The 23,127-nt window shown below is 47.4% G+C and overlaps 1 protein-coding gene across 2 annotated transcripts in view; it reads right to left on the bottom strand.

The window, feature by feature from the left end:
• PIK3C3 (phosphatidylinositol 3-kinase catalytic subunit type 3) overlaps positions 1 to 23,127 on the bottom strand; it is a 115,860-nt gene that overhangs the window by 29,350 nt on the left and 63,383 nt on the right. For both annotated transcript variants that reach the window (XM_048504122.1, XM_048504123.1), the window contains exons 22-23: positions 19,959 to 20,134; positions 12,310 to 12,402 (exon numbers count right to left, since the gene is read on the bottom strand). In XM_048504122.1, the coding sequence (XP_048360079.1) occupies positions 19,995 to 20,134 (140 nt within the window). In that variant the 3' untranslated portion in view covers positions 12,310 to 12,402; positions 19,959 to 19,994. The remainder of the gene's footprint in view (positions 1 to 12,309; positions 12,403 to 19,958; positions 20,135 to 23,127) is intronic.

Raw genomic sequence — 23,127 nt, 5'->3', positions numbered from 1 at the left:
AATGCTGCAGTCCTAAATGGATACATTCAGAGGTGGGATCCAGCAGGTTCTCACAGGTTCCCGAGAGTAGGTTACTAATTAATTGTGTGTGCCGAGAGGGGGTTACTAATTGGTGATTTTGCCATGTGATTTTTGCCTTAGTTACGTCCCTCCTCTCAGCAGTAGCGCGCAGAACTTGAAGCAGTCTAGCAGGAGGTGCATCGGTGTGCGTGGCAGCCTGCATCTGCATGCATTCATTTCCCACCACAGCCCCGCCCAGGAATGTCCCGCCCCCGGAATGCCCAGCCATGCCCCCGTCGTGCCCCGCCCAGCCCCATTGGTGCTACGCCACAGTTTGAATCCCACCACCACGGGAACCTGTTACTAAAATTTTTGGATCCCACCACTGTTCCCAACATAGTGCTGATGGGCACCATGCTACCAACCAACCCTTTTTCTGTCACCAGCCAAGTCTTCTTAGAAAGAGGATGAAGCCAGGTGTCATAGAGGTTAAGAGCAGTGGAGTTTTCCATGCCACATTCTCCCGGCCCTTCCCAGAGATCCACGGCAAGGGAAATGGGAAAAGCTAACATCCCAATAGATTTTCACCAGATCTTGACACCCTCTCCAGTAGAACATAGATTCACCTGGTTTCAAGAACTATGAAGGTGTCTTTTAAAGTATCTGAGATACATTTAGATCCCCGTTCCCCCCAGATACGAATCTTTTCTGTCTCAATCCCTTCTCTTTTTCTATCATGTCATCCAGCTCTAGCCCCACTACCACCACCTCCTGGACTTCTTCTACACTCTGGGATTCCTACCAAGTCCTCAACTGATCATTTCCAGCTTCCCCTACCCTCACAGGAGATGGATTGCAAATGGTGTAGTTCAGCCAATCGCAATGTTGGAGCCTTCCATGTCACAAATATTACAGTATTTCTACAGAAAAAAATTCTGAACGAACAGTTGGGGGTAGGTGATCTGTTTGGCTGCCCAAAAGGTCCCTGAGGGATAACATGTATCTGCCAGACGGCCCTTCCTCTCTTACGCCTTTTTTACCACAGCGACCAACACACCACTCTCAGTTAAAAAATGCTGCCGTTGTCACACACAAACATGCAATTTCTGGGTACAGGAGAGAATACCACACCCACCGGGCCCGTAGTACACATTCTGGAATGGACCCATCAAAATTATCATGAATATCTTCAGATAGCAAGGAGATAACACTGTCAATAGTGCCAACAGTTTCAAGGTGGGGCTCCTTGGTAAAATTCCAATAACCGGTTTCTCCCAAATATTGTCTAGAGAGCCAGTGTTGTATTGTGGTTAAGAGCAGGTGAGTAGTCTTGCCCCTTTCCAATAAGCCCCACTCAAAACCTGTCAGATTTGATGTTGATGGGTTGTACATCCCTAGACTACTCAGGTGGACTCCAATCTGGAGAATCGGGTTTGATTCCCCATTCCTATACATAATGCCTGCTGGGTGACCTTGGGCTAGTCACATTCATTTCCTTGATTGCTAATTTTACTTTCCAAGTTAATTTCACCAGCAACAGTGGCGTAGGAGGTTAAGAGCTCATGTATCTAATCTGGAGGAACTGGGTTTGATTCCCAGCTCTGCCCCCTGAGCTGTGGAGGCTTATCTGAGGAATTCAGATTAGCCTGTGCACTCCCACACACGCCAGCTGGGTTACCTTGGGCTAGTCACAGCTTCTCGGAGCTCTCTCAGCCCCACCTACCTCATAGAGTGTTTGTTGTGAGGGGGGAAGGGCAAGGAGATTGTCAGCCCCTTTGAGTCTCCTGCAGGAGAGAAAGGGGGATATAAATCCAAACTCTTCTTCTTCTCCCAAATATTGTCTAGAGAGCCAATGTGGTATTGTGGTTAAGAGCAGATGAGTAGTCTTGCCCCCTTCCAATAAGCCCCACTCAAAACCTGTCAGATTTGATGTTGATGGGTTGTACATCCCTAGACTACTCAGGTGGACTCCAATCTGGAGAATCGGGTTTGATTTCCCATTCCTATACATAGTGCCTGGTGGGTGACCTTGGGCTAGTCACATTTCTCTCAGAACTCTCTCAACCCTAACCTCACAAGGTGTGTGTTGTGAAGGGGGGATGGCGTTTTTAAGCTGCTTTGAGACTCCTTAAGATTGAAAAAAAGTCTAAACCCAAAGGTCTAAATCCAAACTCTTCTCTTTCACTTCTTCTAGAACAGCACGGGAACAGCTTTTGCCACCACCACCACCACTCCTGGTTATCCCCAAACCACTCCAAGTAAACCTGGGTTGTGGGCAAAATCATGGGGAGTGAGGAAGGGCTAGGCCTGGAGAGCTCAGTCCAGTCAGAGCCCCAGCAGGGTAGACTAGGCCTGCAGAAGAAACTTGTTTTACTGACCCTGCATCAGCAAAGGTTTCTCAGGCAATTAATTCACCTGAGCCAGCTGACCAATTCAGACATCACTGCAGGCAGAGCTACAGGCTAAAAGGCATAGTGCTGGGCTGCTAGCTTGGCAGTGGTGCCTGCCTCAGCAGAAATAATAATAGTTTGGCTTTAAACCCCACCTTTCTCTCCTTTTGGTACTGACCTTCAAAGCCATTCGCAGCCTTGGCCCTGCTTATCTGAGGGACCGTCTCTCCCTATATCACCCTTCTAGGCCCCTCCGCTCATCGGAGGCGGACCTACTGATGATCCCTGGCCCCAAGGCGATCCGGCTGGCCTCTACAAGGGCCAGGGCCTTTACGGCTCTGGTCCCTACCTGGTGGAACAGGCTTCCGGGTGAGATCAGGGCCCTGTGGGACTTACAGAGTTTCCGCAGGGCCTGTAAAACGGACCTGTTCTGCCAGGCGTTTGGCCAGCCAGGATGATGTCAACTTCGCCATAAAGAACGTCTGGCCTCCATGGGTACACAAAGGGGGGAGGGAGGGGTTGAAGCCATCTGCAAGTTTTAGTATTTTATGTATTATTATATGTTTTACATTGTTTTTATGACTGATGGACACCGCCCTGAGCCTTTGGGGGAGGGCAGTATATAAATATGATAGATAAACAAATAAATAAATATAAGGAGTCTCAAAAAGGCTTACTAATGCCCTTTTCCTTCCACTCCCCACAACAGACACCTTGTGAGGTAGGCTGTGGTAGTTCTGGGGAAATGTGACTAGCCCTTTGTGAATTAAACACAATACCATCAGTTAGATGAGGTTGGCTGTAACAGCAAAAATTTTGGGCTAAGCATTTCCCACATCCCTCTGACAGGGAAAGCATACTCTCCATTACCCCTTTTGTACCTAAAAAAATCACGGGAAACATAACACTCTAATTTATTCACCCTTTTTACTCCGTTGGTGTTTAAAGCTACGCGTCGGCTAATTTCAAATGCTTGGAGAAGAAAAGTATCTCCCCCCCCTGTCATCTTCCAGTCTTTGTCTATTTAAACAGACCAATTTACACCCACTGGTATCAATACTGATGCGGGGCTCCATCTACCAAAATATTTCTCAGTGTTGGATCACTATAGCAACTGTCGCCTTCATTAAAAATAATCAAAGCACATACACTAAAGTTCTGCACAACATGCCTGGCTTTCTGCAAAAAATAAGAAGAAAATAACTGTTTTCATCCCGTTACCACCTTTCCCTACCTCCTTGTCTTTATATCCTTTTATTGCAAGGATAATTAGAGGCAATTGTATCAATACACAAAAGAAATCTTGCCCTTGGATTCTTTGATACAACAACAAAATGCTTACTACTGCCTAAATTGTCTTGTCCCTGTATGAATGGTGAAAGCAACAGACAAGGGATTGGACCCAGCAACCCATCAGGAGAAATTAATGACCGTCATAAGAACATAAGAACTAGCCTGCTGGATCAGACCAGAGTCCATCTAGTCCAGCTCTCTGCTACTCGCAGTGGCCCACTACTGATATGGATCAGTCCTTAGAAGTGCATGCATGCTCACTGTGCACCAGCCAAGTGAGCTCCCAAAGGCACCTGGTGGGCCATGCGAGTAGCAGAGTGCTGGACTAGATGGACTCTGGTCTGATCCAGCAAGCTAGTTCTTATGTTCTTCTTCTTAAGAACATAAGAACATAAGAAAGAGCCTGCTGGATCAGACCAAGTCCATCCAGTCCAGCACTCTGCTACTCGCAGTGGCCCACCAGGTGCCTTTGGGAGCTCACCTGCAGGATGTGAAAGCAATGGCCTGCTGCTGCTGCTCCTCCCGATCACCTGGTCTGCTAAGGCATTTGCAACCTCAGATCAAGGAGGATCAAGATTGGTAGCCATAGATCAACTTCTCCTCCATAAATCTGTCCAAGCCCCTTTTAAAGCTATCCAGGTTAGTTGCCATCACCACCTCCTGTGGCAGCATATTCCAAACACCAATCACTGCTCTGCCCATGTTCCATCCATCCAAACTCTGGGAAAACTGAATCCTGTGGACATGAGTAATTAAAATGTGGAATTTTCTGCTTGAGGATGTAGTGATGGCTATAGGCATAGACAGCTTGAAAAGAAAAATAGACAGATCTATGGAGGATAGGTCTTAACAGAAGCTACCAGCCATGGGCTCATTCCGCACATGCAGAATAATGCACTTTCAAACTGCTTTCAGTGCTCTTTGAAGCTGTGCAGAATGGTAAAATCCACCTGCAAACAGTTGTGAAAGTATTGTCGAAGGCTTTCATGGCTGGAATCACTGGGGTGCTGTGTGGTTTCCAGGCTGTATGGCCGTGTTCTAGCAGCATTCAGATCCTCTGAAGATGCCAGCCACAGATGCAGGCGAAACGTTAGGAGAGAATGCTGCTAGAACATGGCCATACAGCCCTGAAACCACACAGCACCCCAGTTGTGAAAGTGGTTTGAAAACACATTATTTTGGGTGTGCGGAAGGGGCCATGGAGTCTAAAGGGAACTCCAAGCTCAGAGGCAGTAAACCTCTGAATCCCAGTGCCAAGAGGCAATGTCAGTGGAAGGCCATCTGTCTGTCAGACTTCCAGAGGAACTGGTTGGTCATTGTGTGAGACATAATGCTGGATGAGATTAATTATTAGTTTGATCTGAGAGCCAGCATGGTGTAGTGGTTAAGAGCAGGTGGATTCTAATCTGGAGAACCAAGTTTGATCCCCCACCTCTCCACTTGAGTGGCAGAGGCTTATCTGGTGAACCAGATGTGTTTCCGCACTCCTACATTCCTGCTGCGTGACCTTGGGCTAGTCACAGTTCTCTCAAAACTCTCTCAGCTCCCCCTACCTCACAAGGTGTCTGTTGTAGGGAGAGGAAGGGAAAGGAGCTTGTAGACCACCTTGAGTCTCCTTGCAGGAGAGAAAGGTGGGGTATAAATCCAAATTCCTCCTCTTCCTCTTCTTGCCTTGTCTGGAACCAATTATGGGCTGGATGAAGACCAACAAACTGAGGCTGGATCAAGACAAGACATGGGGAAAAAACAATGCAGGACTGCAGGAGTCTACTGCATACCATGTAGCTGTGGACAAGTTTACATAGGAACCACCAAACGCAGCGCTCAGACACGAATTAAAGAACACGAAAGGCACTGCAGACTATTTCAGCCAGAAAAATCAGCAATAGCAGAACACTTGATAAACCAACCTGGACACAGAATATTATTTGAAAACACAGAAATTCTGGACCCACTCTGACCCAGTAGCCACTATGTCCAGACTACACAGAGAAGCCTCTCTGTGAAATTCCACCAAGCACATGGACAATTTCAACAGGAAGGAAGAAACCATGAAAATGAACAGAATTTGGCTGCCAGTTAAAGTTGAAAAACTCTAGAATCAAGACTGATCAGGCTCCCACACAAACACACAGGACAACTATAGACTTATAGCTATGTAATCAAAGGGAACAAAGACCAGGATGATACTTCTATTCGAGATCCATTCCACCTATTGACCTTGCTATCTTCATTTGTTACTCCCAGGCTACAGACTTCTCTGTGACTCACTTGCCAGGCTACTCTATTCAGATGGCCTCACCTTTTGACCTCACCGTATATATACTCCACTTGCTTTCCATTCCTACCATCAGATCCTCTGAAGATGCCAGCCACAGATGCAGGTGAAACGGCAGGAGAGAATGCTGCTAGAACACGGCCATACAGCCTGGAAACCACACAGCACCCCAATGCAGAACTCTTTGGAGAAAACATTTTATTTCCTGCCTCAAAATATTTTACAGTGTCTGTGCAGAAATGGCCTTGGACAACTGGTGTAAGTGTTTCACCAGGGGCTCCTGAGCCTTTTTTGGGCCTCCAGGCACCTTTGTAATTGTGACACGGGATGATGAGCGCAGCCACTAAACGGTTCATCAAGGCTTCAACAGACGCACACATCACCGTAGTAGTGGGTTTACCACCTCGAGTGCTTTATCTGCAGCCATAAGAATCACGAAAAACTAAAACAAATAGTGATAATAGATTTGGGCCATTATGTACCCCCCCCCCTTTCTGGTCTCTCTGGGGACAACTTGCAACAAGAGCCAAGAAAATTGACTTAGAACTGCCGTCTGCATTAAGCAAATAGTCGAGTTTGCCTTGTCGCTATGCAAACAGCATGTCCCTTTACGAGGCTTTCCCCTCAAGCCTTCTATGAAAGCGATATTATGGCTGAAAATGGGCTATTGACTTCGTCCAGGCACCCAAAGGTAATTTAATTTTACAGGTCAAGCCAAAATGGATCTTTATCTTATTTGAGTTTTCTTGAAACATGTATGGATTTCTTGTTCAAAGCTCTGAAGGGGAGGGGGGGGGGCAGAAGGGGAAAAATCAATCAACACCAAAAAAAACCCCCTCTATTTAATTCTCCGTGCTGCCAACGTCCAGTATTATCTTGTTAAACGACTTCGAGCAAGCTGCCTCGTCCAGCCAATGGAAGCTTTAAGACATCCTCCTCCACCACCACTTACGGGTACTCAAAATATTTGTGTTGTTGACTTCGCAACGCTTTTTCAACACGGCAGCGTGAGCTGCGGCATTCAAAACAGAAGAAGAAGAAGAAGAAGAAGAAGAAGCAGACGAAGAAGAAGAAGAAGAAGAAGAGGAGGAGGAGGAGGAGGAGGAGGAGGGGGAGGAGGAGGAGGAGGAGGAGGAGGGAGGAAGGAGTGGGAGGAGTTGGTTATATCCCCCCTTTCTCTCCTGCAGGAGACTCAAAGGGGCTGACAATCTCCTTGCCCTTCCCCCCTCACAACAAACACCCTGTGAGGTAGGTGGGGCTGAGAGAGCTCCGAGAAGCTGTGACTAGCCCAAGGTCACCCAGCTGGCGTGTGTGGGAGCGCACAGGCTAATCTGAATTCCCCAGATAAGCCTCCACAGCTCAGGCGGCAGAGCTGGGAATCAAACCCGGTTCCTCCAGATTAGATACACGAGCTCTTAACCTCCCACGCCACTGCTGCAGACCAGGATATGAATAAAAGCTTAAACCTTTGGTGAGCTAACACATGACGCGCACCTGCAACATCAAGGGACAACTTAGAGCATGTGTGATCCAAGGATTCCCATTTTGGTTTCCAGACAAACAGCCCTTGGTGCAAACCACTGCTTGCCGCGTTCAGAAATAACAGCAAACCAAGGAAAGAGGGAGGGAATGAAAGAAGGAAGGCGGAGGAATGAGGCTATGGCAGTGGTGGCGAACCTATGGCACAGGTGCCAGAGGTGGCACTCAAAGCCCTCTCTGTGGGCACGTGCAAAGAGAGCCCCCCCCCCCCCATCTAGGCTAACCTGGGCCACTGGGGTTGATTATTAGCATTAAACCTAAGACCTAGTTTTGGGGAAGCAGTGTAGGTGATCCTGATAAGCGCTGTTAAACCCCACTGATTTTCATGCAAAGAACTAAAGCACGCTCCTTTACCGGGGAGCAAGCTCAGTTGCTGGCAATGGGGCTTGCTTCTGAGTAAACCCTCCTAGGGTCGTGATTCACCCGTTGGAAGAGTTGCATGGTAGCTTCAAAGCAGAGCCACCGACTACCACGAAGCTTACACCCAAGTAACGCACACCTCGGAGCCAACTGTTTTTTTTCTAAACTAAAACCTCAGTATTCAGGTTAAATTGCCGTGTGGGCACTGTAAAGGATTCAATGGTGTTGATGTACGGGCCAGCCGCCCGACCTTGACTACATTCCACAGCGCGGGCGACGGGCCAGCTTCTTCGACGGAGACCTTATCTCTCCGAGGGAGATGAGGCCTCCGTTCCCATGGGAATCCGGGAGGGGGAATGGGATGCAGTGAGTTGCCAGCCTGTGTTTTTGGCCCGGGAGAGTCTCATTTCCACCTGCCACTGCGTTAATGCATTGAAACTTTCTAAGATGTCTTAATAAACGGTCTTTTACACCCAAAAAGCCTTTTATTTCTGCTTCTATGGAATTCCTTACAGGCACTTTGCGATAAATAAGCGGGTTTTGGGTTGCAGTTTGGGCACTCGGTCTCGAAAAGGTTCGCCATCACTGGGCTATGGGAATGAGGCTCCTTGTAGGAATCTCAAGGTATCCGCAAACGGAATGTTTTGCCAATCCCTTAAAGGTTATGTCAATAGGCAGGGTGTTCAGAATTGCACTGGCTACTTCGTGAGAGATTTTGGGGGATGGGGACATGCTAACTGGCTCCCACATTGTGACCCACAGACATGAAACCATCGCATCAAGGCAACACTGTAGGATTTCCCCAAACACTATGGTTTTACCAGAGTTCCAGTGAAATCTTAGAGATGTCCAATATATTGTTGAAGGCTTTCAACTGGTTGTGGTGGGTTTTCCAGGCCGTGTGGCCGTGTTCTGGTAGATCTTGTTCCTAACGTTTCGCCTGCCTCTGTGGCAGGCATCTTCAGAGGTGTATCAGAAGAAAAAGAAGAGTTTGGATTTATATCCCCCCTTTCTCTCCTGCAGGAGACTCAAAGGGGCTTATAATCTCCTCGCCCTTCCCTCCTCACAACAAACACCCTGTGAGGTAGGTGGGGCTGAGAGAGCTCCGAGAAGCTGTGACTAGCCCAAGGTCACCTAGCTGGCGTGTGTGGGAGTGTACAGGCTAATCTGAATTCCCCAGATAAGCCTCCACAGCTCGGGCGGCAGAGCTGGGAATCAAACCCGGTTCCTCCAGATTAGATACACGAGCTCTTAACCTCCTACGCCACTGCTGCTCCTCACAGAGAGAAGTCTATTTCACACTGTGACACAGCCGCAGGGGGAGAACGGGAACCAAGGTGAATGAATAAACAAATAAATAGCGAAAGAAGCAAATGTCCACAGGGGGCGGGGGGGTGGTATTGGCAAAAATCACCCCCACCCTTTCCCACTGCCGGTATTGTTAGCTTCATACATGTGTGTGAGTTCCGTTTGGAAGGCACCTTGTTATAGGCGCGTTACGAATTAATAGTGACAAGATGCATTTAGTATTCCTTTCATTGCTTCATTCTCACAGTATTGTCATGCAAGTTAAACAGCAATTCACCGAAGCAAAAAGAATAGGTTCCCTTTCGCAAGCATCATGAGATGACAAAACCGTGACCCGTTCTCTCCCAGCTCCAAAGCTTGTCTTTTGTTCTATCAGCACAGTTTGCACTGCTAAATTCCTTGCCAGGGAGAGACTTTGTGGCTATCTAGTAAGAACAGAGGTTGGTGGTAAGCACAGGGGAGTACTGCCTATGGGGACATGGGGTAACCCATATCCCCAGGCGCACATACCATATATACTCATGTATAAGTCGAATTTTTCAGCACATTTTTAATGCTGAAAAAGCTCCCCTCGACTTATATGCAAGTCATTAAATGTTTTGGTGTGTTTTTACTTTGCCAGTCAGCAGGGGCTGCAGTTTTTATGCTAGCGGCACCAAAATTTCAGGGTACCCTCAGAAGACACTCCTGATGATACCAGCCAAGTTTGGTAAAGTTTGGTTTAGGGGGTCCAAAGTTATGGACCCCCAAAGGAGGTGCCCCCATTCCCCATTGTTTTCAATGGAAGCTAATAGTAAATTTTCCATTTCTGATAATATCCCTCTTAAAATCTAAGTTGGGTTACATTTGGACATGCAGATGATGATAAGGAATCCAGCTTTGAAGGATTTTAACTCTTGTGTTTTAGCTTGGCTGCTGATTGAGCTAAGGTTTTTGTACTTTTAAAGTTATCGTTGAGACCATATTGTTCTTGTTGACCCTCTTTTCCACTTACAGAGCTAGTTTACTGTTTTTCTTTGAAATAAATATTCAAAAACAGTTAACCTACTGATGCCTCAATTAATGTAATTTTATTGGTATCTATTTTTATTTTTGAAATGTACCAGTAGCTGCTGCATTTCCCACCCCCGACTTATACACAAGTCAATACGTTTACCCAGTTTTTTTGTGGTAAAATTAGGTGCTTCGACTTATATGCGGGTCAACTTATACACAAGTATATACGGTAGACCTAGGCGCCGGCACCAGCTCCAGACCAAGATGCCGGTGGTGGCTCCAAGCAGTAGACCTGGACGGGGGCAGGAGCTCCAGGCCTGGATGCTGGTGCAGGGTCCAGGCAATAGACCTGGATGCTGGCGCGGGCTTCAGGTGGTAGACCTGGGCTCTGGGTGGGCTGGGCTCTGGGTGGTAGACCTGGGCTCCTGTGGAGGGGTGGGGGTGGGGGCAGAAAATCCAGATTTTGTCTCCAGGGTCCATTTTTCCTAAATACACCTCTGGGGAAACATCGGGGCTTTCCGCACTGACAGAGTTGTACTGGTTTCTATCTAGGTTCACCTCAGTGTATCCGCACTGCAACTGAGCTCAACGTTGTTTTGTCTCAGTTCCCCCCCCCCTCAGAACTGCGACATCCCTGTCGCAGTTATGAACTGCACCTTTCTGCTGGAATAAGGTCGATACCGCTTCAAAGCTTCATAGTGGGGACGCATTGAAACGACACCTCATCCGTTCAACCAATCAGGAGCCGCTTTTGTGGCATGTGCAGAACGGGAGAGTCGTGGCGGGCATGTAACTGTAAACTGTAAATGTAAAAACTGTAAAAAAAAAGAATGCTCCCGTTTCCCATGGTAACACAAGCTCCAATCACGATCGAGGAGCGAAACAGGCACCAAGATGATCCCGCCCACTTAGCTCGGTTCCAGGGGGCCAAGTAAGTTGCTGTGCGGACAGCCTGGAATCGCCCCCCACTGAAGGGAACCGAGTCGACCTTAGCTTCCTTCTGTAGTGCGGAAAGCCCCATCATCACCCCGAGACACAAACGTTGTGTCGAAACGATTGGCAACGCTCACTAAAGCTGCCCAAGGCAAGGGGCCCTGCATAATATTTATTTCGATGCGGAAAGAATACGGGAATAAGAAATTGGGACCGACAGCTCACTTTGGACTTTGGGAGAAAGAGGCATGGAAACCTGGAAGCTGATAACCGTACCGTGCACCTTAATTGGCACGGAGAACACAAACAAGGTGGCTGCGTAGAAGGGAAAGGGGGGATGTCAGCTCGCTGGCAAGACAAGCTTCCGCGGCAAACGCAAACGCTGTCTCGTCAAGCAACATTGAACTCCTGACAGAGATGAATGGGATTAAACTAAGTGGGAAGTCAGAACTTGAAGGCTGCAGGAGAGGCGGGGAAATCAAGCAGACGTGAGATTCCCGAAATCCGGAACAATTGCCAATTCGGGTCTTCGGGTTTCTAGCAATTATAAATCTCCGACGACTGTGTTTCAGTCAACAGCAGGAGGAAGAAACATTGACGCTTTGTGAAGGAAATTGGATAGTCCTCGGAAGCAGCCATTTCTCCCCTCCCCCCCACCCCTCCAGCATTTAAATGAAAACTACCCTGACTGACTGAATATGACAAGTCAAGGAATTATCAAAAGACAGCAATATGATTGCTTTTGTATTGTCGAAGGCTTTCACAGATGGAATCACTGGGGGGTTGTGTGGTTTCCAGGCTGTACAGCCGTATTCCAGTAGCATTTTCTCCTGATGTTTCGCCTGCATCTGTGGCTGGCATCTTCAGAGGAGAAAATGCTATTGGAACACGGCCATATAGCCCAGAAACCCCACAACACCCCAATGATTGCTTTTGTCTGGATGGGTTATCCCATTCTTCTTGGACTGATTTTTCCTTCAAAATTCCCAAGGGTTGCTTTCTCCTATTTCATTTCGCAGAATCATAGAGTTGGAGGAGACCACAAGAACCATCCAGTCCAACCCCCTGACAGGCAGGAAAACACAATCCCAGCATTCCCAACAGATGGTCACCCAGCCTCGGTTGAAAAACCTCCACAGAAGGAGACTCCACCACCCTCCAAGACAGCTTATTCCACAGTCGGACAGCCCTTACACACAAGGAACTCACTACCTTTTTGACGGTCTTGTCCGGTTCAAGAGCAATGTCTGGAATGTTGGCATCGACCATCAGAGAGAACAAATTCAAAATCAGGTTGGAATACCTAGGGAACGGAAGAAGACAGAAACAGGAGAGCACACCGGTTAAAAGGAAGATGACTTTGGATACAGAAAAGCATCCAACACAATCCATCCACCTGAAATCAACCTACACCAGGTTATCACTTCCATCAGACATTCTTCCCATAGCCCCGTATATCACCTTCTCTTTCCACTGTGCCTCCCGCCCCCAATATTTTGGGAAAGGTGGGATGGTTACAGGTTTGGTCCTCCCACCCTTTTCCGGACATTCTTGAACACACAAAGCTGCTGAATACCGAGTTAGGCTATTGGTCTATCTATGCCAGTATTGTTTTCTCTGATTGGCAGCAGCTCACCAAGGTGTCAAGTAGAGGCCCTTCACATCAAAACCTACGTGGTCCTTTTTACTGGAGATACCAGGGTCTGAAACATTGACCCACCAATGGTTACATCTCAGGTAGATTTTGAAGACTGCCTGTGTCTTAACCTACTGCATCTGTGTATGGTTCTCCAGTTGCACAGTGGCAGATAGGAAGGCGCTCCAAAGGGTGATCACTACTGCACAGAGGATTATCGGCTGCCCTCTCCCCTCCTTGGAAGAACTCTATAATTCCCAAAGCCTAAAGAAAGCCCAAAATATTCTGAGAGACCCGTCTCATCCAGCACACTCTCTTTTTGAAATGTTACCATCCGGCAGATGATACAGGTCTATCAAAACTAGGACAAAGAGGCTTAGAGACAGCTTCTACTCCAGAGCTGTGGCGATGCTAAACTCCGCGGCTTGGTGTTGATGTGTTTGGGGCTGTGTAGGGATGGGTGGAGGAAGGGGGAAGTGAGGGTGGGGTATGAGTCTGGAATTGTGTGCATCGAGGAATACTGCTGTAAATTTCGTTGTGCGTGCACAATGACAATAAAATGCTTATGCTTATGCTGATGGAAACACAATCAAACCCTGTGCCTTTGATTGCTAGATCTCCTGACCACTTTGAAAGATTATCCCTACCTTAATGGGGTTTGTAGCATTGGATATAAATCTCTAAATATGGGGCCTGAAGTCTTTTGACCCTGTGGGCACAACCACAAAATGGCTCCAGCACCTTACCTTCAACCACACTGTAAAGATCATTGTGCTTTGGTAGTTGTTTTATTTTCTTTATTAAATTTAATATCTCCTTTTGGCCCAGGGTGGCATACAACAATCATCTAAAAATAACATTAAAATGTTCAAACATCAACCATGGTGGGTCCCCAGAAGAAGAAGAAGAAGGAGGAGGAGGAGGAGGAGGAGGAGGAGGAGGAGGAGAAGAAGGTGGGGCTGAGAGAGCTCTGAGAAGCTGTGACTAGCCCAAGGCCACCCAGCTGGCGTGTGTGGGATTGCACAGGCTAATCTGAATTCCCCAGATAAGCCTCCACAGCTCAGGCGGCAGAGCTGGGAATCAAACCCGGTTCCTCCAGATTAGATACACGAGCTCTTAACCTCCTACGCCACTGCTGCCCCCTTACCTATATCCCTTGCCTTACCTATATCCCTGCTGTCTTAAGACCCTAGTCTCCTCAGACAGAGCGTTCCACTAGGCTGGGACCAGAGCTGAAAAAGTTATTGCCAAAGTAACTTCTTTTAAAGAGTTTTCTTTGGCAGCTACTGTCCGCAGTGCCACTGGAATCAGCAAGGTCCAGTCCAAAAGCAACCTTAATAGTTCTTTATTGAGCTGGCTTTCATGATCGTCTACAGGCAATGCAGATTCTAACCCCCCTCCTGTCGGGCAGCCGCTTTTAAGGGTCTCGGTTCCCGCCAAGAGCTGAACATAAACAATTAGCAGTTCCCACCTAACAAACCGAAAGCACAGGTTTCACACAGAGCTATATCACACAGATGGAAAGCAAGGTTAAGCAAGTGATAACAGACGTATTGGGCAGTCAGCCCAACGTAGCGAAGGAATCTCCTTCAAGGCCAAACTACCAACTATAACAAAGTCACAACCTTACAGCCACAATATATTCGTTACGTTAATTGTAAGACTCTCTCTCTCGTACAAGAGCCCGTATTCCTCTTCAAACAGAAAAGGAAAGGATGAGGGAATTCTTTTATGTTGGGAGCCTTCACGAGAAAGAAACGCTGGGCGAAACTAGCACGAATTCCCGTCCACTTCGATATACGTCCCGCATCCAAAATTAATTGTAGACACCGAGGACGAGATCCAACCGCACCGGGCATGAAGGAAAAAACAAAACTTCTCCAAACCTCACAGTCATTTATAACCATTAGAGAGGAGCAGTTTGACAGCTGTCTGCGTTTCCAATTTAATACATTGTGCTAGAAACACGGGTCCATCTTCTAAGGGTTCCCCCCCCCCCCCCGCCCCTTACCCATAAGAAATCGGCTCCGTTTTATTCTCACAGACAAAACTCCAAAGCTGTTCGGCGGCATCTGAGATGACGTACAGTTCAGGCAATTATTTAAACTATCATTTTTGGGGCACAAAAGAAATGTCAGTACGGATTTATACCAGAGACGGGGTGGGGGGGCGGGAGGAGAGGGAAGAAAATGTGTATATACGGAATAACCTCTGCTGGAAAAGCCTTTGCCGAGTAACAGATATTGCAATTTGCTTAACATGGCTAGAAATGATGTTTCGTAAGTGGTCTGAATGCTTTATTCCAGTGGCCCAGAAAACAATTCACAAGAAAATAACCTTTGTTCTTTTATTTCCTACAAAGACTGTTATCTTCCACTGCCTCAAACTTGAAATGGCCAGAATTGCTGGGTATTTAAAGATGAAGAAGACCTGGGGATCCCCACGAGTTACAGCTCACCTCCAGACCACGTAAATCAGTTCCTCGTGAGAAAATGGATGCTTTGGAGGGCACTGTACCCCCCCTGTATCCCACTGATGTCTCTGTCCTCCCCGGGCTCCGTCTCCAAACCATCCAGGAGTATCCAAATCTAAATCTGGCAACTCCATACAACCCCCCCTATCCAGTGGTGGGATCCAAAAATTTTAGTAACAGGTTCCCAGGGTGGTGGGATTCAAACAGTGGCGTAGCGCCAATGGGGCTGGGCGGGGCATGATGGGGCGTGGCCGGGCATTCCGGGGGCAAGGCATTAATAATTTCTCTGTTACTGTAAAAAACTCTTACTGTAAAAAAAAGTTCCTAATTTCCAGCTGGTATCTTTCTGTCCATAATTTAAACTCATTATAGCAAGTCCTATCGTCTACTGCCAACAGAAACAACTACTTCTCCTCTAATTGACTGCCTGTCAAATACTCTACTTTCAAATACTTCATTTTGTTTCTAGAAATCAAAAGAAGGATACTTTCCTTAAACAAGGAACTTTACCATATTTCTAAAACATGTTTTTAAAACAGCCCAACAGGGAGAATTATCCCATTTTCTACCTTCGCTAACCAGCCACATAGGAAACAACAGGACTTTATGATTTTTGGACCTAATGGAATTTCTAATGGAAAAGCAGACCCAATTAGTAACCCCCTCTCAGCACACACAAATAATTAGTAACCCACTCTCGGGAACTGGTGAGAACCTGCTGGATCCCACCTCTGCCCCTATCCCTCCTCGATAGCCAGAGGGGACCTAGCCCACCCTGAATTTTACCTTTGGGCAAGTCTTACTCACGGAAGAAGAGTTTGAATTTATACCTTGCCTTTCTCTCCCATAAGGAGTCTCAAGGTGGCTCACCAACTCCTTTCCCTCCATCTCCCCACAACAGACACCTTGTGAGGTAGGTGAGGCTGAAAGAGTCCTGAGAGAGCTGTGACTGGCCCAAGGTCACCCAGCAGGCTTCATGTGGAGGAGTGGGGAATCAAACCTAGTGGATCAAGGAGACTTCAGCGCTAGGGACTGAATTGGGGAACTTCCACATATCAAACAAATGCTCTACAACAGTGACATAGCCTGCATGGTCTTTTTGCCACCATTCCAGGTTCCGTCGCCACAATAATGTCTTCTTGCTTTCAGTGTTTCCGCAGACACGTTTAAATAACAGTTCAAAGTTCCTTGCGACACCGGCGTTGGGATTCAAACCAGATATTTGTTTTTCCTCCCTGTATCTTTTTAGACGTTTTATCATTCAGATGGGTAGTCTCTTCCCGTAGCTTCATCTTCTGCTCCTAAGATAGCCCTCCCCCCCCACCGCCACCCCCTTGAATGAATTCAGCGGTCATGAATTTCAAATGCCTTCCAAATATTGCCTTTAATATTCCCCACTTCCCCGAGTTTTATTCCACATACATCATAAAGATCCAATCAAGATGACGAGCCATTTACATCCCCCTCCCAGTTCGAGCTTTCTGGAAGGCAAAGGGTATCTCGCTCGAATTTTTCACGGCGAGGAACGTTTCAAAGGCAATCACGCCGAAGACGTCTGATCCGAAATGCTCTTCACCTTTTAATATTATCTGTTAATGGTTCCTTTGCAAAAGCTTGGGAGACTCGGCAGTCGATATATTAAAGCGGACCTCCGTCCTCCAAAGCCCAAGGCCGGATTGCGGGAAACTCCACGTTCACCTCTGACAATCATCTTAATATCTAGCCTATTCTAATGTCCTCCTTGGCAGCATAACCTCCTGACGCATCACTACCGTTTAGCCCGTTCACAAGGCTTCTGCGAAACTCATCGTTCTCTTATGACACTATCGCCAATCACCCCGTCCTTAAGCCTTTACTATGGTGCTCCGTCACTGTCCGCATCAACTTCCAGCTTAAAGTCCTCACTTTCCAAACTCTTCCTGCCAGCCATCTCTCTTTCTATACCCCCTCTGCCTGTTATTATACCCTTTATCTTCTGCAAACTCTATTCTCCATAGCCTCAACTGATTTTTTTCCCCTCAAACTTCTAGGTGTACCTTCACCTGTGGAAGTTTCTCTTCTTGGGAACTTCTTGAGAACCTCCGGTGGCATAGTGGTTGAGAGAAGATGGATTCTAATCTGGAGAACCAGGTTTGATTCCCTGCTCTGCCACTTGAGCTGTGGAGGCTTATCTGGTGAACCAGATGTGTTTCCGCACTCTTACATTCCTGCTGGGTGACCTTGGGCTGGTCACAGTTTTATCAGAACGCCCTCAGCTCCACCTACCTCACAGAGTGTTTGTTGGGGGGGAGGGGAAAGAGAAAGGAGTTTGTAAGCCATGTTGAGTCTCCTTACAGCAGAGAAAGGTGGGGTATACAATCCAAACTCTTCTTCTGTCTGGGCTGAGAGAGTTCTGAGAGAACTGAGACTGGCCCAAGGTCACCCAGCAGGCTTCACATGGAGGAGCAAGGAAACAAATCCAGTTTACCAGATAAGAGTCCACCGCTTTTAACCACTACACAGTACTGCCCCTAGAACAGTGGTGGCGAACCTTTGGCACTCCAGATGTCATGCCGATTGGCCATGCTGGCAGGGGCTGATGGGAATTGTAGGCCACAACATCTGGAGTGCCAAAGGTTCGCCACCACGGCCCTAGAATAAAAAACTATCACAGCCACTGAAATCACTTTTTTTCCTAATCTGCCCAACCATTGGATCTCCAGCGGCCAATCAGAAGCCTTCCAGGGCCCCACCAGGCCCCACTCAGTTTCCACAAGCACTTACTGGGCACCAGGAAATATTTCAGCGGACACCATCACACCCACAGGTCTACCTCTTGGATGCCGGTTTCCCAACACGGTTCCTTAAAATGGATGCATTTATTACAAAAGGAGAACAATCCCAGCCTTCTGAGGCAAGCAAGGAGGAAAATTCTGAAGCTGCTCCATGAAGCACAGTCACACAAAAAGAATCATTATGTCTTCCGAGTCCCAGACGACCGAATGCGGATGATGGATCCCCTGAATGTCACCTGCGCAGGTTAATCCCTGCCTGATGATTCTCCGGGGGGATGGGAGTTAACGGCAACCGCTGATTAATAACTCGTCTTTGTTTTCTCGTGCTGCCGAATCGCCGCTAATGCCTTACCAATGACAGTTTGCAAAGAGACAGTTCTCCCCTTCTCGGCTTTCAGCAAGACGGAGAGGCCTGTCCACGGCCTCAGATATTGCTTGGTGTGACTGTCTCCGCCTACCTCCCGTGCCTACGCAGGTTACCCTCTGTTCGACAGACGTTTCCGTTCCTTCGCTGGACTCCGGCCCCTTCCGCACATGCATATAATGCACTTTCAATCCGCTTTCAACGCACTTTGCAGCTGGATTTGACTCTGCGGAATAGCAAAATCCACCAGCAAACAATTGTGAAAGTGGATTAAAAGTGCATTGTTCTGCAAGCGTGGAAAGGGCGTCTGTTCCAGGAAGAAGAGATATAAGGTGTCTGGAAGGGACCTCTGGCCACCAATATGAAATGTATCAACGTGGAAACGTTACTCTTGGAGAAAAGTTAGATACAGAGTATTCAGCCTATGCTGATTCCATTATCAACCCCTGCCACATCCGTCCATCTGTCTGTCTGTTCGTCGGAGGGGGCCCCTCATCTGGTCAAGCCCCACCCACCTTGGGGGAAGGGGAGGGAGGGGGCCTGCAATATGGTTCAGGCACATCTACTCTGGAAGGTAGGGAAGGGGGGAGGAAGGAGCCCGTCATCTGATCAAGGCCCATCCACCCTGAGGGGAAGGAGAGGGGTGTGTGGCCAGTGGTGGGATCCAAAAATTTTAGTAACAGGTTCCCTCACCAGCCCCCCCCCCCTCAGCAAAGGGGGCAGAGGCGTACCTGGGCAAAACCTGAGTTGGATGCCCCCCCCATGGGCAGCCACCCCACCATGACCCCCCCAATTTTTTTTGCACCAGGTCATTTCTAAATCATTATCACATTATAGAAAATGCCCCAACTCACAAATCTGAACACAGCAATTGTGAAACACACAGATTCTTTGATAGAGACTGGAGAGATAACAGGTACGAAAGGCTGAGAATCAGTGAATTGCAGTACCTGAAAGGGATTAACCCAGTTCAGGGAGTTACATTATCAGTCGCAATTGCTATATGGAACCTCCACGTTCAAAGGCAGGAGGCCTCTCGGGGAGGCGAGGGCGTGGAGACGGAAAAGCAGACGCAATTAGTAACCCCCTCTCGGCACACACAAAGAATTAGTAACCCACTCTCGGGAACTGGTGAGAACCTGCTGGATCCCACCTCTGTGTGTGGCCCATAATCTGGTCAAGGCCCTGGCGAAAGAGGAGGGAGGGGTTGAGGGATATGGAACCTGTTGGGTTGCTTAGGGCTTTCCATCCCACCAGTCTCACAACATCTTTGTTGTGGGGCGAGGAAGGGAAGGTGAACGAGACTCCTTAAAAGCTGAGAAAAACATAATGTACAAACCAACTCTTCTTCTTCTTCTTCTTCTTCACAAGTTGGCTCATGTAACTAAAGGGAATGGAGACAAAATGGCTGAAAGATTTGGGGGAAGCAGGCAGAATAAGCCAGGAGGTTCTATACTTGGTCTTGGGTTTCCGAAGAAGAATTTGGGAAGGACCGAGAGGATTCCGCACACAATTGCAACAGCCAGTCAGGACTCCAGGCCCAGATCCCCCCCTCCCCAAAGTCAACAAGTCAGCCGACAACTCCAAGCCGCCAGCCAGCCATTTCGTACCCTCGCAGGAGGTGAAGGGCATGCCCATTATAGCTTACTGCTATACTTGGAACTCTTGGTATTGCTCGCTCTGCGTCCCGCCCATGCCTTCCACCATCTCCTTATTCAGCTTCATCGGTGGAGGAAGAGGCTTCGGATCCCGTCCCAAAATGTAGCCAAAGTCGATGTGGAAAAGCTTACCTGTGGGGGAAATTCAAAAGGGTGGCATTAGATCTATCTGCGGAGTGGCGCCTCGATAGCTGTTCTGCGCACAGCAGCAGAAATGCCCCCACAGGGCGAATCTCGTCTTTTTTCCCACCCTCTCGTGGAAATGAGGGATGTTTAGTTCAGTTGCCTGAGATTTATAAAAGTTTTAAGTAAATAAAATGATGGGATGGATCTAGACAACGTGGAAGTGAGGTCAATAGGGAACACTCATGGCCTGGAGAGGACTGACGTTAGAAATCAGGCAAATCAAATAATCATTCACCTAGTGAGGTGCCCTGTCTGCTCAATCGTTACCGGAAAAGAAGAAGAAGAAGAAGAAGAAGGAGAAGGAGAAGGAGAAGGAGAAGGAGAAGGAGAAGGAGAAGGAGGAGAGGGAGGGGGAGGGGGAGGGGGGAGGGTTCTAGTATTGTGAGAATACTAGAGGAACTCAAAGTTATTTGAGGAACTCCATATATTTGTATATTCCGGCTCAGTATTTGGCAGCTCCGTGTGATGAACGCTCTTTTGCAAAGCCAAACCAGTCTAAACTACAAAGATCTCTTCCCATTTCAAGCTCGTCACGGGGCAATGTCTAGAGACACATGTACTTTTCTTTTTAAGACAACAAAATAACTCTTGTGACTCTAATTACATTTCCTTCCAGTGCAGTACACAGGGAATAAGAGGTGTTAATTAATCTTAGCCTTATTTGCATACGGAGCTGGTAGGGTAGCACTCTTTTGCCCGTGGTTCACAAGTGGTCAGAGCACACATTAACAAAGCTCCTCAATTTTTTTTTAAATTGTTATTTTAAATATGCACCTTAGCTTATAAAACATGAAAAAAGAACAGTTTATATTTTCCAGGATGCATGTGTGCGTGCATGTGTGCGTGTGTGTGTAAATCCCACACGTTTAGGGCAACTTATGTTTTGTATCATGTAATTAAATACAAGTTTTTACAGTAGATGAGACCAGTTGGAAATGCAGGAACGGAATGATATGGCACCAACATTTTCTATTTTATTTCTTTTTCTATTTTTTCCATACCAATGTTCTATTTTTCCCTATTTCCCATTTCCCTATACGAAATTTTTGTACTGTGTTAGTTGCCAAATAGGGTAGAAAATGTTGTCAGAGAGAAATTTTTCACTCTTTCTCACAATACTAGAACCAGGGGGCATCCATTGAAAATGCTGGGGGGAAGAATTAGGACTAATAAAAGGAAACATTTCTTCACGCAACATGTGATTGGTGTTTGGAATATGCTGCCACAGGAGGGGGTGATGGCCACTAACCTGGATAGCTTTAAAAGGGGCTTGGACAGATTTATGGAGGAGAAGTCGATTTATGGCTACCAATCTTGATCCTCTTTGATCTGAGATTGCAAATGCCTTAACAGTCCAGGTGCTCGGGAGCAACAGCCGCAGAAGGCCATTGCTTTCACATCCTGCATGTGAGCTCCCAATGGCACCTGGTGGGCCACTGCGAGTAGCAGAGAGCTGGACTAGATGGACTCTGGTCTGATCCAGCTGGCTTGTTCTTATGTTCTTATGTTCTTAGGACCCACTGCCTCTCCCACACTCCTTCTCGGAGGACTAAGTTTAAGTGAGATGCCTATCTTAGGAAACAACTGCTGTTTTTATTATATTTTATTATATTTATGGAGAAGAAGAGAAGAGTTTGGATTTATATCCCCCCCTTTCTCTCCTGTAGGAGACTCAAAGGGGCTGACAATCTCCTTGCCCTTCCCCCCTCACAACAAACACCCTGTGAGGTAGGTGGGGCTGAGAGAGCTATGAGAAGCTATGACTAGCCCAAGGCCCCCCAGCTGGCGTGTGTGGGAGTATACAGGCTAATCTGAATTCCCCAGATAAGCCTCCACAGCTCAGGCGGCAGAGCTGGGAATCAAACCCGGTTCCTCCAGATTAGATACACGAGCTCTTAACCTCCTACGCCACTTCTGGAAGCTATATTATGATGATTTTATATATATGGTTTTATGTTGTACACCGCCCAGAGCCCTTCGGGGATGGGGTGGTATATGAAATTAAATTAAACAAACAAACAAACTCCGCTTACAACTAGATCGAGGCAAGGACAGCACTGCTGGTATTACTAGACCTTACAGCAGCATTTGATGTGGTCGATTACAATCTTTTGATCCACCGCCTCGCGGATGATGGAGTTCAAGGCTCAGCCTTGGGCTGGGTCTCTTCTTTTCTCCAGGGTCGGGGGGCAGCGTGTCGCATGGCAACGGGCTCTCCCAGCGTCACCCGACCAGTTGCAGCGTCCCACAGGGAGAGCTTTTGTCGCCACTGTTGTTTAATATCTACGTGCGTCCCCTTGTTCCGCCGGGCTTTTGGTAGAGGCCTGTGCAATTACATCTGTTGCCGGCCCTAATCCTAATTCTGGTTTTAAGCTTTTCAGTTTTCAGTTGATTTTAACTGCAGTTGTATTTTAATGAGTTTGGACTTCACTGTAATTATTAATAGCAGTTTTAATTGTCCACCAAATTCAGTTTTACTATGTTATGTTTTATTATTGTAAGCTGCCCTGAGGCTTTTTGGGGAGGGCGGCATATAAATTGAGCCAAATAAATACAAAAAAATAAGTAGGCTAGTCAGTTCTGTACCACTATTCTCACCTGCATAAACCCACAATGTCGCACACACACTGTGCTGATTGGATCTCCAAGATTCAGTACAACAGCAAGGTGAAATCCCGTGTCTGCCAAGTTATAAGAACGGCAGAGGTTTTTGAATGAGTAAACGACACCTTTTGCCGGCTGCCCGCTGGCTAGCTCCATCGCTCCCCAGATCCTTTCAAAATATCAATCCAGAAATTACACAAGGAGAATATCCCTACTGGACATGCATCAAAGATTTCCGTTCAGTGTGTGGTCCGCATTTCAGCGCTCCCGCAGCCCCGCGGGCTACAACCTTCCCCTACTGAAGAGTCTTGCCAGAGAACTTCTGCTCTTAACCA

The sequence above is a fragment of the Sphaerodactylus townsendi genome, linkage group LG07, assembly GCF_021028975.2.
Source record: "Sphaerodactylus townsendi isolate TG3544 linkage group LG07, MPM_Stown_v2.3, whole genome shotgun sequence".
In the NCBI taxonomy this organism is placed as follows: Eukaryota; Metazoa; Chordata; class Lepidosauria; order Squamata; family Sphaerodactylidae; genus Sphaerodactylus; species Sphaerodactylus townsendi.
Note: the sequence above shows the minus strand (reverse complement) of the source record. Positions and strands in the feature narration are given on the sequence as shown.